At 38.1% G+C, this 14656-nt stretch overlaps 2 protein-coding genes across 3 annotated transcripts in view; both read left to right on the forward strand.

Annotated features, from left to right (window-relative positions):
- Window positions 1-1180, forward strand: part of LOC109301154 (UPF0462 protein C4orf33-like) — an 18458-nt gene extending 17278 nt beyond the window's left edge. For both annotated transcript variants that reach the window (XM_019522093.1, XM_019522094.1), the window contains one exon: window positions 441-1180. In XM_019522093.1, the coding sequence (XP_019377638.1) occupies window positions 441-546 (106 nt within the window). In that variant the 3' untranslated portion in view covers window positions 547-1180. The remainder of the gene's footprint in view (window positions 1-440) is intronic.
- Window positions 1181-6580: 5400 nt separating this feature from the next.
- The window catches only part of LOC109300979 (UPF0462 protein C4orf33 homolog), a 29918-nt gene continuing 21842 nt past the window's right edge, over window positions 6581-14656 (forward strand). Inside the window, exons 1-2 of the mRNA XM_019521860.1 lie at window positions 6581-6715; window positions 8800-8854. Of these exons, the coding sequence (XP_019377405.1) occupies window positions 6645-6715; window positions 8800-8854 (126 nt within the window). The 5' untranslated portion in view covers window positions 6581-6644. The remainder of the gene's footprint in view (window positions 6716-8799; window positions 8855-14656) is intronic.

Raw genomic sequence — 14656 nt, forward strand, 5'->3', positions numbered from 1 at the left:
GTTCAGCCTCCAGAAGAGAAGGCTGAGGGGGGATCTAGTGGGCTGTTACAAACTAGTCAGGGGGGATCAGCAGGCACTGGGGAAGTCCCTGTTCCCCAGAGCACTACCAGGAGTGACCAGGAATAACAGTCACAAGCTGGCAGAGGGTAGATTTATGCTAAATATGAGGAGGCGCTACTTCACTGTCAGGGCGGCTAGGATCTGGAACCAACTTCCAAGCGAAGTGGTGCTGGCTCCTACCCTGGGGGTCTTTAAGACCCCTTGCTGGGGTTGTTTGACCCCAGTACTCTTTCCTGCCATGGCAGGGGGTCGGACTCGATGATCTGCTCAGGTCCCTTCCGACCCTAGAAACTATGAAACCAATTTTTTTCTTCATATTAAGACAGTGGCCTGAAATTCATAACCCGTGGGAACTTACCCTTGTTTTCATTTACTTACAGCCATCACCTGGAACTTTTCAAACAATTTAGCTTGAAGGCATTAATGGGAGAAGATTGGAGGCAGCCTGAATCCGATCTCTGGATGTCATGCAAACATACTGATTAGCAAAGCAGGATGAGAAATTAAATCTTTACTCTGATTAGTGGGGAATGAAGCTGTAGGGCCTTATCTCTTCAGCTAAATTTCAGTGGTAAGAATTCGAGTGTGTTACTAAAATGAATCATGTTTAACTTCTCTTTTTTTTTTTATCTTTGGCCACTTTCAGCTTAGCTTTTTAGCTTCAGGCCTACTCAGGTGAGCCCTTCACAGGGCTCCATTTCCAGTTTCCTTTCCACCAGCCTGCCATTATCTTAGCCCAGAGTTGACTGCTGATCATCTCCTAAACATTTTAGGACAGAAGAAGCAAGTATGATCATCCAACTTTCTGTATAACATGGCTGTTACATAGGCCAGAGGTATCTTTATTTTCTTGTTTCCACATCAGTTCCATAACTTCTGTTTGACTTGTAGTATGTCTCTTAAAATAAATAATTAAATAAAAAAAAATTAATATTGATTTTAAGACTTCATGTTGGAGATGCTCCACTTTCAAGGTAAGGTTCCCTTACCCCTCTTGACTTAAATAGTACTCATTTAATGATTGGTACCTCACTTCACGATATTTGTCTATTCAGCGTCTAATTATTGTATCCCATTCTGTCTTTTTGTAATAGATTAAAGATCTATTTCTTGCAAGAAATTGCCACCTCCTTTTCTTTTTGTTCATGTTCTTGAGGATTGTAGCTCCATGACCTAGGAAAATAACTAATGTTAGTAGCATTCCCCTAGACCTCTGCTGAGTGTCTACTCAGCATATGACACCAACTGTTGTTGACTTTCTAAATGATGTAGGGCAAGTCTCTGGAGTGTCCTCTTCCTCATTTTACTTATCTACTCTCCACTGTTCCTTGAGGAGGTATGGATGAAAACTTTATTCCTGTTTTTATACTGTCAGTCTCTGTTATCTGAACACTGTGTGGATCTTGGCCAGTTCCTGTTGATAGAAAGAATGGAGAATGTGTGTATACAGTTTTAATGGGCGTGCAGTTGTATTGAATTTATAAAAATTCTCACTTATATCACTTTCAAACACAAAGGGGAAAATTTCTTATACTTTGTTTATTATAAGGCAAATACAAGAATTTGCACCTCTACCTTGTACCAAAAAGGCTCTACTTTGTCAAATACTGTTGACTGTGGTTAAAAAGATAACTGCTCTCAAGTCGGGAAGAAATGTACTATATATCTGCAGACATGCTTTATGGAGGCCAAAAGAACACATCCTACTTCATATGCATAGAAGGGAGCATAGTAACTGCACTCCTCCAGCACAATACAGTACCCATGTTACATGCTGTTGTGCCTGTCTAGTCTCTTGCCTCCATGGAATTTCATTTGTAGACTGAATCTTTCAGTATTATTGCTATTTTTTTCTTTGGCGTCTGACTCAAGAAACCTTGCCAGGTTGCTTCTATAACTATTTGGGTTCTGGCCAGCTCCCCACTGCATACTATCACTGCTAGATTTTAATATTTGTGGCATCCAAAGATGCAGGTATATGCTTTTAAGAATAGCTAACTAAAATATTTTAGATGTTTATCTCCCAAAATTTAGATCCTCGATCCATGTTCAGTTGCTGTCTAATGCTGGAAGCTCTTAAAAGCCCCTGAGTGCCTGCATTTCTGCTTTAGGCTTGAATCTTGAGTGCTGAGCAGCTAGGCATCTAACTGACACTTAACTATTTGTATTCCTAAACTGGGAATAAACCAAAAGGTTTATTTAATCTCTGGAGCAGAATACGGTAGGTTTTCTCAGAGATGTCTACTGTATCAGTCATTGCACAAGACAGCCAGGGGAAAAGGTGTCCCCACGCCTTCCTCACCTCACCCTTTCCTAATTAGCCTAAAAGTTGGAGCACTTGCCCAGATTTGAGAGTGACCTGGATAATTCCTCTTTCTGCTTGACAGAAATGAGGAGATTTAACTGAAGGACTCTCCCAGTTCAGTAACTTGGCCAAGAGTGGATTTGTATGAGGGGAAAAAATAATACCCTAAGCAGTTTTTCGTAATGGTCTGAAGCAAAGTGATCTTCCATGGTCTCTGGCTCTTTGTCAGGAGAATGTTTTGAAGTTAAAGTGCTTAAGTCAATCCTGAGGACATGGATGAGAGTCCCCAGTGAAGGGATAATCCAGTAGTCTAAAGGTAGGTCTGTTTTGAGGGGATAAAAGACTGTAACATCTATTCCACCAACATTTCACACTGGCTAGTTTAGGTGATTTTCGTGGATCTCATTCTTGGGCATCTCGTATTTTTTTCAGGAATGTCATTTAAGATAAGAGGATCTTGTCCAGTGTAGCTAAGCTGGATCAGCCTCAATATGACTGCTTTTTTAAAATTGGACACTACAGATTCCTTGCTGTGAATTGCCACCTGTTGAAAGTTTACAAGCACTGTACATATAGTTGCAGGGGGTGGTGGAGGGTTTGCACCTACAGTACTTGCACACTTTTCCAAAAATAAACTCTAGTACAAGATCATGGATTTTTATCCAGTAAACATAAGTAACAAATCTGGATGAGTTTCTGTCTGAAAGCTGTGTTACTCTGTTAAATTTCACAGGTCCCCTTCCCCCCCCCCACACTTGCATGCTGCTATTTCATGTGTGAACTCCTTAGTGTTTACTCAGGTTGAGCATTTTGAGTGCAAAGAGAATGCAGTAGTTCAAAACAGTTTCCTGCTTGTACAGGTTTTCTCTTCTCACACTTGGCTGATTTATTTTATGTTTAAAGGTACAATAAATCGTCCTGTTTCCTCAGGTGGTTTTTACCTGTTCAGATTTTGATCTTTGTAGAGCCAATTCTGGCCTTGGGTACATCTGCTGGACTCTATCGGAGGGCAGTGGCCTAATGTATTAAACATGCTGGATATTTCTGAAAATACAGATTATCGTACATTAACTATGCTGCACTTAATGGTCAACAGTAGCAGAGGATTCAGCCACTGAATTTTGTGTATTATAAGCCACCGCAGCCTGGTGAGAGAGCAAGCACTGTCCTTCAGTTTTAGAATCTCTGAATTGAACAATTCTTGAGTACAGGCCCTCTGTCTAATAACACTTTCTTGAGGGTTAGAACCTACAGACCAAATTCACTTCCCTGGGATGTAGTCCTGGCTCCTCAGATTGTTATCTGTAACGCACCCTCGCCAGGTCTCTTGCAAAATATGTGAGCTTCTTGTTTACAGCTCTTTAAGTGCATAGGACACACGTATTAGTTGTAAGCAAACACAGATACAGGTAGGTTTTTCCATACTGCTTCTACACCTCATTCCTTTTAGTGAAAAAATAGGAGTGTTTGGATTAGTAAGTTTTCTAAACACAATGCACCCCTATTTTCTATCTGGCTCACGCTTCTGTGAGAAGTGCTGGGGTGCCCATCTGTAGGGCAACAAGCAGGTAGCTTATGATTTAGTCATTTTCTGATGATGGGTCCTGCAGCTTCATTAGGTTCCCTACCCCAATATAGAAGCCAGCACAAGCACTTATACACATGTAGCTTTGGGTAACAGAATACCTTAGTTTTCCCTAGCAAGACCTTTTTTTAAACTTGTCCTATTGCTCCACCATCCTACCCGCTACAGACGAATGTAGTAAAATTGATTTACTTGCAGCAGGGCTCTAATCTATTGTCCTGGGTCCTGCCTTGATAGCTGCCTGTTAAGCATCATCCCTTATATTGGCAAGAATGTGACCCAAACCTGCCACCCCTGAGTGGGTATACACTGAAGCAACCAGTTTTGCTGAACTCTTCATGGGGACTATTTCATACTGTTACCTAGAATTCATAGGTTCCACAGATAAATTTTCCAGTGTGTCACCATATATCTTACATGGAGAATATTGGATTTGCTAAATTGCAGAACTCTGTCTAAAACAGCACATACATGCCCGTGACCATTTCAGCTAGACTGCCCACTAATCCGTCTCTGGGGACTTAAACATTTCAACCTGGCAACATTGTTAAACAGGCACTGTTTTTCAAAGCAGCCTGCTTGACAAATATTTCCTATGGGCAATTTTTAGTCCTATGCCACTTACAAATTGTAGCATACTGAATCTGATAAAACTGTAAACTTGTAAGATTTTTATTTCTTTGGAAAAGACATATTCCCGATGGGGACACACCACCTGATATTTATGAGCTCTACAAGTGCTCAAAATTGCTAGGCTTGTTTTGTTTATTTTTAAGTGTGGTACTTTATTCATGTGTAAAAACAGCCTCAGTAATTTTTTGGCAGTGTTTTACAACACTACAGCCAAGTTTCTTCTCCCTTTAGCCACTTGGAGAGAATTGTGGTAGCTAAATGCATAACCCTGCCTCTTGATTTCCATAATAAAACTCCTACTTTAGGAGTGAACTTGGGAATCATAAGTTTTTACAGATGAAACTATTTAAACTCCCTAAAGCTGTTTAAAATTCTTAACAGGTCCTAAACTTTTGCAACATATGGCTTATATAGGATACACCTTGTTTAATGATGGCTAATAAAGGTTTTATTAATACTTCTTTGGATATGATATACATAATTCACTTGTGGCTTCATAACTTGTGAATAAAGCAGCTATCAATGAATGACAATAAAACTCATAAAACAACTTCACTATGCATTTTCTCTTTTATGTGTGGATATTTTATGTGCAGTGAGCCCACAGAATTGGGTCCACACTGTTACCTTAGTGGAAAACAGCTATCCGAATTTGTTAATTCCTCCAACCCATCTGTTTCCACCAACTCTTTATGAGACTTATCAAGGTCTGATTTAAAATAAGAAAGTGATTTGGATTTTTAGTTATTACAAAAAGTTTCATGTTTCTGTAGCTGCAGACTGTCAAGGCCAAAGCTCTGCAATCAGTGGGAAGATTGTTTCATGAAGCCTAAAATCTCTGTAATGCTAACCTAGAAAGCAACTTGATGTAAATGACCCACCTCTGTAATCTGCTCAAGGTCTTGTTTATACAATACTATTTTTGTTGTTTCTTTAGCTGCAGTCTTTTCTTTCCTGTTTTTTATTCCAATTATACCTTGATGAATCTTATAAGAAAGTGGTTCTTGTGCTGGTACTAAATTGGTGTTACTTTTAGCAAACTACTGCATGCTGCTTTTTGGGAATGTCTTATGTGCTTTTTCCACACAATAGTGGAAAAAGACAATAGATAGTCTATTTCTATCCTCCATATAACCACTGTTCAGGTATTATGGTGCTGTTTTCCCAATTTTTCTTTAAATGTATTCCTTTGAGGTACCTAAACTGATAATTGATATATTGGTATTGATTTTTATGCCACTAATGATCTTAAATTACTTGTTTGGTATAATTATTTTAAGAACAACACACAAATAATATTATTCAATTTGCAAGCCAGGTGCTAGATGTTATATAAAACATCTATAAATCTCAGTCTATCTAGAGCACCTCGGGACCTGATTTATGCTCACACAAGCTAGCATTTGTTGATGTAATCTCATTAACTTTAGTGGAATTACTCCTCTACGGTGCTTGGAGTGTGCTCTAATAAGACCTACACCAAAGATCATTATCAATAGGCAGCCACCTGCCTATGTGAGTGGTTTCATAGCATCTGATGAAGTAGGATGTCACCTACAAAAGCTTATGTCTCTCTGAACCTGTTAGTCTCTGGGGTGCCTTCTGCCTGACTTCAGGCTAACACAGCTAACTACCTGTCATTTGCCTTCCTGATCTGGTAAAGCCTGCAGTACAGTTTTAAAACAACTAGTAAAAGAAAAGCTTGGTATTAAGTAACTGATATTTCAGTTCCTAGGATGATTATCTAATGCAGGTTTCACTGTTTATGTTGACAACCAATTGAATTAAGTGAATAACTTGTACTTCATGTTTTATGCTATCACCACTGTGATTAAGGAAATTGTTGAACATATCCAGATGAATTGCCACCTGTAACCTACAGTGCAGAGCACTGATCTGTAACCATAGTCAATTATTAAACACTGCCAAGGAGAGTAAATGTCATTAATCACTATTTAAATAGTAGACATCAGAAATGTGGTGCAGCTATAACTTGGCTGTTGTAACAGGAATTAGAGTATAAATGTGACAAACTTTTATATTGGTTTAAATCCTTCAAAAATGGCTCTGTGGATTCTAGTTTTCATTGCAGGGTGCATTGCTGATCCAGGGCTTCATGTTGCAAAGAGCAGGTACTGGACATGTTTTTCTTATTACAAGTTACAGTTGGAAAATGCCTGATTTATCTTTTTATCTACTTTTTCTTTGACTGCTAATACCTTTACTACAATAAACTACATTTTAAATGATTGAGAGGGACTAAGATTTACATGTTAATACCTTTTTTACATTAAGTTTAAAAATTGGAGTAAATTGAAGGTCTGTATATGTGTATGTATATGTGTGTGTGTGTGTGTGTGTGTGTGTGTGTATGTGTAAATATATATATGTGTGTATGTATGTATGTGTGTGTATATGTATATATAAAATATGCGCTAGGGTGATGAAGAGCAAAGGAGAGCTGTGAGCCATTGCAGTATGAACAGCCACTGTCTCACAGAGGTATAACTTCCTGTTCTTTCAGTCAGAAGAAACTGTACACAGTACAGAGGGAAAAAGCACAAGGCTGCCAAAAGGCCAGTTATATGCCCACAGTTTCAAAGGAGTGATCTTAGCAGGTAGGAGAAAAATATTAGTGAAGAAATGGCAGCCTCAGGAGCAAAAGCTTGATGAACACAAAGTAGCCTACTGTTGTATCAAAAGCTTAGGGATGAAGAAGGATGAAAACTGGAAATAGGAAGGGAATAATGTATACACGGACTTGACTTCCACTTGTGATCTTCAAAACAACATCTTTCCATTTTTTTTCTTCTTCAGAAGTATCAGGCCTGATGGAAGAGTGGCATTTTGGACACTTTGTAGCCTTGGTGTTGCTTGACTTGACAGTTCCTAATAACTTTTTTCCTCTTGCACAATGCCTAAACCTTGCTTTGTATGGTCCTTCCACCATAGCAAGATTCCTAGGAGCAGTAATTAAGATGAGAATTGATTTTAATATCCCATTCATACTCATATTCTATCCTCCTAACATCCCCAGCTGCAGGTCAGCAGATGCCACAGGACTACCATTCTTAGTTCTTAGCATGGTTGTGTCTGTGTGACAGATTTGAAGACTGAATAGATTCTTAAGCAATCTCAGTAAAATTTTGTATAAATACTACTTTTTCAGAACCACTCAGGATAACTCGGCGACTGAGAATGAGGCATTGGATAGTGACAATTTCATATACAGGCATACCTCGGAGATATTGCGGGTTCGGTTCCAGACCACTGCAATAAAGTGAATATCGCAATAAAGTGAGTCACACGAATTTTTTGGTTTCCCAGTGCATATAAAAGTTATGTTTACACTATCCTGTAGTCTATTAAGTGTGCAATAGCATTATGTCTAAAAAACAATGTACATACCTTAATTAAAAAATACTTTATTGCTAAAAAATGCTAACCATCATCTGAGCCTTCAGCGAGTCATAATCTTTTTGCTGGTGGAGGGTCTTGCCTCGATGTTGATGGCTGCTGACTGATCGGGGTGGTGGTTGCTGAAGTTTGGGGTGGCTGTGGCAATTTCTTAAAATAAGACAACAATGAAGGTTGCCAGAAACCTTCAATTTGTAAAAAAAAGCAATATCTGCGAAGCGCAATAAAGCGAAGCGCAATAAAACGAGGTATGCCTGTATAGGAAATTATTAGACTCACTAGTAGGAAAAAGCAATGAATGAATGACATACTTGCAAAACAAAAATTCAACTTGTTTCAACAGCTTTTGTATTTTATTGTATGCGCTTTTCTAATTTCTTGTAAAGGCATATATATATCACCCTTATAAACTCATACATAAAATTTAAGTTTTCTGCTTTACTCACCCACTCATTGTCACATCAGTAAGTCTTTGGAGCTGGCATTTAGAAACATCTTTTGACTAGATTCCCATAGATCTTGTTTTGGTTTTCTTTTACTACTTTTTGCCACTAGATGGAAGAAGAAGGTTATCAAAATGATGCCTTCATGCTACCAACCCAGTTATTTTCCTCCAGGCCCACTGCCTAAACTGTTTCTAAAATAAAGACTCTCAAAAATTTCAATTTTTGTAAACCATATTTTTATTGCTTTTTTAAATTTGTCAGCTGTCTTTTATATTGGCAGAAATAGCAAATTATGCTGTACCATTATCTATATCCAGTTGTTATCTTTTGTGTACTTGTTTTTCTTCAAATAGAAACATTTTAAGGTGTGATCGAGAGAGAAAATCACTGGAGGATGAAACAAACAAAGTAAGTGCCAGTTTGTAAGAGTTATGATGCACAAAGTCTTGTAACATAAGGTTGTTTTAAATATCCTGTTTTTCAGAGTTCTAATGTCATCTGATCTGCACTTTCCAAACAACCTATAATGCCTTAAATACCTTTGAAGTGAGAGTTGCTTGTGTTAATGGCAAACATATATACCAGGATGGCTCCTGCCTCCCTTGCTTCCTCTTCTCTTCCCCCGCCCCCCCATTTTTTTGCTTTGAATTCTGAAGCAGACAAATTGGATGCAAAAAAACTGCAAGCAGGAGATCTGGATGATCACAGGAACATTTTTGTTTGATTTACCTAATTTCTATGTTAAAGATTAAGACTGTACTGTGTAAAAGTTTGGTGGGACATAGCATATAGAGCTCAAGAAATCAGTCAGCTTACTTAAATGCAGGCAAGTAGCTCTTTACATTATGTAGCCTTTTAATTATGATATATAAACCTGACCTTCATCTGATTTGCATCTAGTTGAGATGGGAAGTCAGTTATCTAGCATTTGCAGTGCAATCTGTTACAGTGGGGGGAAAAACAAACAGCATGAATCCTTTTTCAAAATAAAAAGACATCCTTTGGCATCTTTAAAGGCTGAGAAAAGAGCTGCTTTATTTTGCTCTTCAATTCATCTTATATTTTGAGAAACCCAAGCTTTCAGCAAGCAAGTATACAAAATACCATTTTCAATGGATCCTGCCTCAGTGGGAGTCTTTGTGCAATGGCTTCTGGGGTCTTGGATCAAGTTCTTTTATTAGCAAACTAAAACATCTTAAAGAATTTCTATAACTCCATGCATGCAGTATAGCTTTTTTTTAAAAAAAGAGAGTATAAATTAATTTTTATAAACTAGGTAAAATCCTCGTCCTCATTTTTCACTCCTTTATGCCAGTTAGAAGAATTTGATTCGTATAAAGTAGGTCCTAAAAGTTCTATCCAGTCAGATTAAGATTTCATTGGAAGGTCCCTTTCCAAGGCCTGATTATAATAGGTACCTGAAGAGGCCATTGTAATTTAAACTGCCTTTCTTCCAACCTATCTTCATTACAATGGGGGTCTCATCATTGTCCCCCAGGACTGGGAAAAAGAGCATAATTTTTAAGTCACTATGGCTATATGTCCTTTAACCTGAGAGTTCCTTTTTTGCCTTAAGAAAGTCACAGCACAGAATTTCACTTTTGGTGCACTTCCAGTCCTGTCATATAAATATGCACAAAGCAATTGTTAATATACTGCATACACAATGTACAATCATTGCTCTCCATCACAATGTCAGCTCCATTTCTAAGGTATACTTTACTAAAGTTAATTACAATGCATTCATCATCATATTATTGACATTTGATAACCTATATTTTATTTACTGATAATTTTCTCCTTTCCCATTTAGTAAATGCATTATTTTATTGTGTTCCTGAATATTGACTCGACAAATGCACTGGGGGATGCTTTAAGACTGATTCTGGAAGACTTATTTATGTTGGTTAGAATTCAAACATGTAAACAGTCCCAGGAAGGTCAAATGGCCTTATTTTCAGTCGGCACTGACATAGATCCTACATGGGAATCAGATGCTTAAAACCTCAGTTTTCCAAGAGAGCTATACTGATAACTAATCAAAAACTATAATGTGGTGGTGAACGTGTTTAGTCCAGCACCTTAGGGGCATAAACAAACCTGCATGTTAGGCTCCTCTTACCCTTACATGATTTAAATCTGGATCTCCCACTCTTCTGGAAGGGAGAACCTTTACCACGAGGCTGTAGAATTGGTTACATGAGAGCGCTCACTTCACCTTGCCTGGTCCCCTGGGCACAAGCAAGCAGGAATTAATGGGCTGGAAGGGAAACACACAAAAAGCAGTCTGCTTTTGTAGCCCACAGGTTAGGGCACTGCCTTGGAAAGAGGGGAGCTCTAGATGAAGGTCTCTGCTACCAGGATTACTTATGGTTTCCAATTACTACCTGTGTAATGTACAGTTCATTAAGTGTTTAGGGAGCAGGAGGTAGAATGTGTGGCACTGGCTCCCAGGAGAATGCCCTACTGCCACCAATGGCAGATCTCCTTTTGCTTGCTCCTAGGCAAGTGCTTTAACCGCAGGACTATTGGCAAATGGAGGTGAGAAGATTTTGAATCACTGACCTTCAGAAACTTACCATGTGGCTACCTTCAGTAGTGGATGTTTGTGTTATGCATTGTGGAGACAACTTACGAGTAGCTCAAGTAGGGACAGAAGAAAGCAAAGGGGACAGAAGTTTAAACTTACCCCTATGCTTTAGAGGTTCCTATTAAGCACTTTCAAGTATCTCCAGCTTTTTTTGAATAGCACTTGGAAGGCTTTGAATACTTCCCACTTTCTGTATAGAGTGCCTGGGCACATAAACCTCTTAGCCCTATTTTTTAAATCTCTCCTTTGACTCTAAGGAATCCTAAGCACCTAGGATTTTGAATTGGCCTCCAAGACGGTGACTATTTGAACTTGCCCCAGTGTGTCCTATTACAAGAGTAAGGTTAGAACAACCAGGCCCTCTGTGTTGGTATTATAGTATTTTAATAATATTCTTAATTATATTATTAAACAGCATCTTCTGAAGAATTTACAGATATAGAGACTTGGTCCCGTAGTAGCAAAGCTATGTATGTTTCATGAGTTGTTTTTCTTTTGCTAAAAAACATGTCTAGCTGCAGTTGCTGTACTGAACAGGAATGTCAAATAGGTAATATTTATGGTTATATTAGGTATGATTATGTCAAATTTCAGGATGTTTTGGAGCTAAAGTAATACATGATATTACATGTCTGAGTGTATAGTATATTCCCCAGTACATTGAGAGTACATCGACACAAGAAAAAAGTTGCATTATTAAGACTGGTTCACAAACTGGGTATAGCTAACGCTGGTTAAAATAGCAGTAAAAATCCTCATTTCCCATACAAGTTTGAACTCAAATAGGAAATCCTGTAAATAAAAGATATCTTTTGTTTTCATTGCTGCTTTGACTGAGTTAGTTAATTCATCTTAGCCAACCTGCATTAAGAACATACATTTTTTTTGCAGCATGGATATATCCAAAAACACCTTTGAAGGAATTTTCAGTTGGAATATATTAGGAATATAGAATTTGCATTTGTGAATCAGATCATTACAATGTTTATCTAATATCCTGCCTTGAGCAGTACCCCAATCTCTTAGTTCAGTGGCTGGTAACTCTCTCCTGTATTATGCACTTTGCCAAGTATACAGTGTTATGCATCAGGAAAAGATTTATTTCCAAAACTATGCTGCAGGTAACAAGTTTACACTTTGATACAAATGGTAGTTGTCATTAAATTACCCATTTCTTTAATTCTAGGCATGGTATTTGTGGCCTCTAAGAGTTAGCTATATGTCTTTGCAAATAGCATTTTCTTTCTCTTCAATATTTTATAGACATTCTAGACAGTGATCACTGTAGTTAAGGTTCTCTGGCAATTTCAATAATTAGATTGTGTTTTAGTTGCCTATTACTTTAACAGTTTGGGAAGTAGTTTCTGTACGAGGTTTCTACTTTAGGCTGATTTTCTTTTTTTTTCTTTTTCTTTTTTCTTTCAGCAAAAACAGTTCAGTTCTTTCCAAGAATGAGGTACCACTTTAACTCTTTTAAACTGTTCTGTTGACAAATTCTTATGTTTCAATGTTTTGGAACAAAGACCTGAGATTCAGTGGGAGTCATCTTATTATTAGTCCTCTCCCTTTTGCAGTCCCCATGAAAATCTGACCAAACTTGGCCAAGTAACAGGCTCCCAAAAATCTCAGTTTGCACATCCTCAATAAGGACTTGTGGAGTTTGGCCAATAATGTATCTGAAGATATTGCTTGTTCTGGGTTGTCTCCCACTGTGCAACAGAACCGAGAGCATGAAGATTGGCCTTCCTTTACTGTAAATGCTGTATCTCCCAGTACCAAAGTAGCGGGGAACAGGAGGAAACTCCTTTGCTTAAATTCAGAAGGGTGGAAAGGTGGGCATGAGGCATGCCACAGTGTGGGATTAGGACATAACGCTAAGGATGTTTAGCGAGGGAAAGATTGAGATTCAGATATGTAGGTTAGAGACTGACCTGAAGTGAAAAGTTAAATGGAGGAAAGATAGCAGGGCAGGATGTTCAGGGATATTTAAAATTAACTGGATTGAGGAGCTAAGGACTTGATGGTGGAGGCGGCCAAGAATTTCCTGAAGTCAGGATGTTGACTTCAATTTAATTTAGCAAAATAATGGCTGAGAGGGGATATAACTGCTGTTTCTAAGTTCATCTGGGAAGTAAAAATAAGGGAGTGTTAAGGATGATGTTGCTACTAGATCAAACAGGCACAAACTGGCCATGATTAATTCAAACTGGATATTAGAAGATGAGTCCTAGCCATTAGAGTAGGGATGGACAATTATTTTGGGCAAAGGGCTGCTTACTGAGTTTTGGCAAGCCATCAAGGGCTGCATGACAGGCAGCCCAGGGCAGGTATATATTAATTTTCTAAACTGTTTAGGGGCCCCGCGGGCCAGATAGAATGGCCTGGCAGGCCACATCTGGCTCCCGAGCCACATTTTGCCCAACCCTGCATTAGAGCTTTCCAGTGAGAGTACTGCAGGGGAAAGAGCCTAACTGATTTTAAGGTGGAGTTTAATAATTATGAAGGGGTTGATATGACGTGAGGCCTGCAGTAAGAGAGAGCTAGACTCAGTGATCAAAATAGTCCTTTCTAATCTTCTGTTTCTTATTTACTGCACACTAACTATGCTCTTAGTATAGAATTATTAATTTTTAGGAGCTCTTCCGAAATCTTTGTTGTTACTGTATCTGAATGCTTCACAAATTTTTTTTTGTGATAACATCCCTGTGGGTGTTATGGCATTATTATCACTGTTTTTCAGATGGAAAACAGATGCATCAGGGTTGTCAGAAGCATTCACTAATTTTGGAACCCCAATAAGAGATGCTCATCTTCGGCCTTTTTAAAAAGAGAATATAACCTTTTTTATCAGTTTGTTCAGAGCATAACTATTGTTGATACTGACTGTAATTACAGTTGTGGATGGTAAACTTACCAAGTTCGGTTTAGCTGACTTATAAGATATCACAGTGGAACTCTGTAAGAGGCAGGAGTTTTCCATAGCATCATTTAACTGTCTTGACCAGGAAGTAGTCATCCTATCCCTTCTTGTAGATCCCAGTCTCACACGTTTTCCAGTATCTGCAGAAAATAAGATAGGAGTCCTAGAGACAACAGCCTTCACTATACAGCCTAGATTCACTCTTCCATGCATGAAGTTATGTTGAGATTCTCTTGGAAATGGAATAGAATGGAAATGCAAAGAAACAACATCAGAATGATGCATAGGCATATTGCATCTTTTGAGTGCTTGGCTTTGCAACCTAGTGTTGTTATGTTGTCTATGCCTTTTTTTAATTCAGTAATTTATCTCATGAGTCTTATACATTGCTGCTATATCTTAGACAGACATGAGAACTCCCTAGTCTTTTTAATTTTACAAGAATCCTATACATTTAAAATGCATCAAAATATATGACACACACTTTTTTTTGGCCAGTAGATGTTACCTTACAACATCAATCTACAAATTATTTTGTTTGTCCATTCTGCCATCCATTCTCCATCATCATTTAATTTAATCTGAAACTTTTAACTATTCTCTATTAACTTGATTAACTTAAGCTGCTTGTTTATAATATTGGTGTATAGAATAAGGTCAAGCTAATATAAAGGAAGAATCTATAGACCCTCACATCCAC

This window comes from Gavialis gangeticus, unplaced genomic scaffold, assembly GCF_001723915.1.
Source record: "Gavialis gangeticus isolate Ggan-Ray unplaced genomic scaffold, GavGan_comp1, whole genome shotgun sequence".
Lineage (NCBI taxonomy): Eukaryota > Metazoa > Chordata > Crocodylia > Gavialidae > Gavialis > Gavialis gangeticus.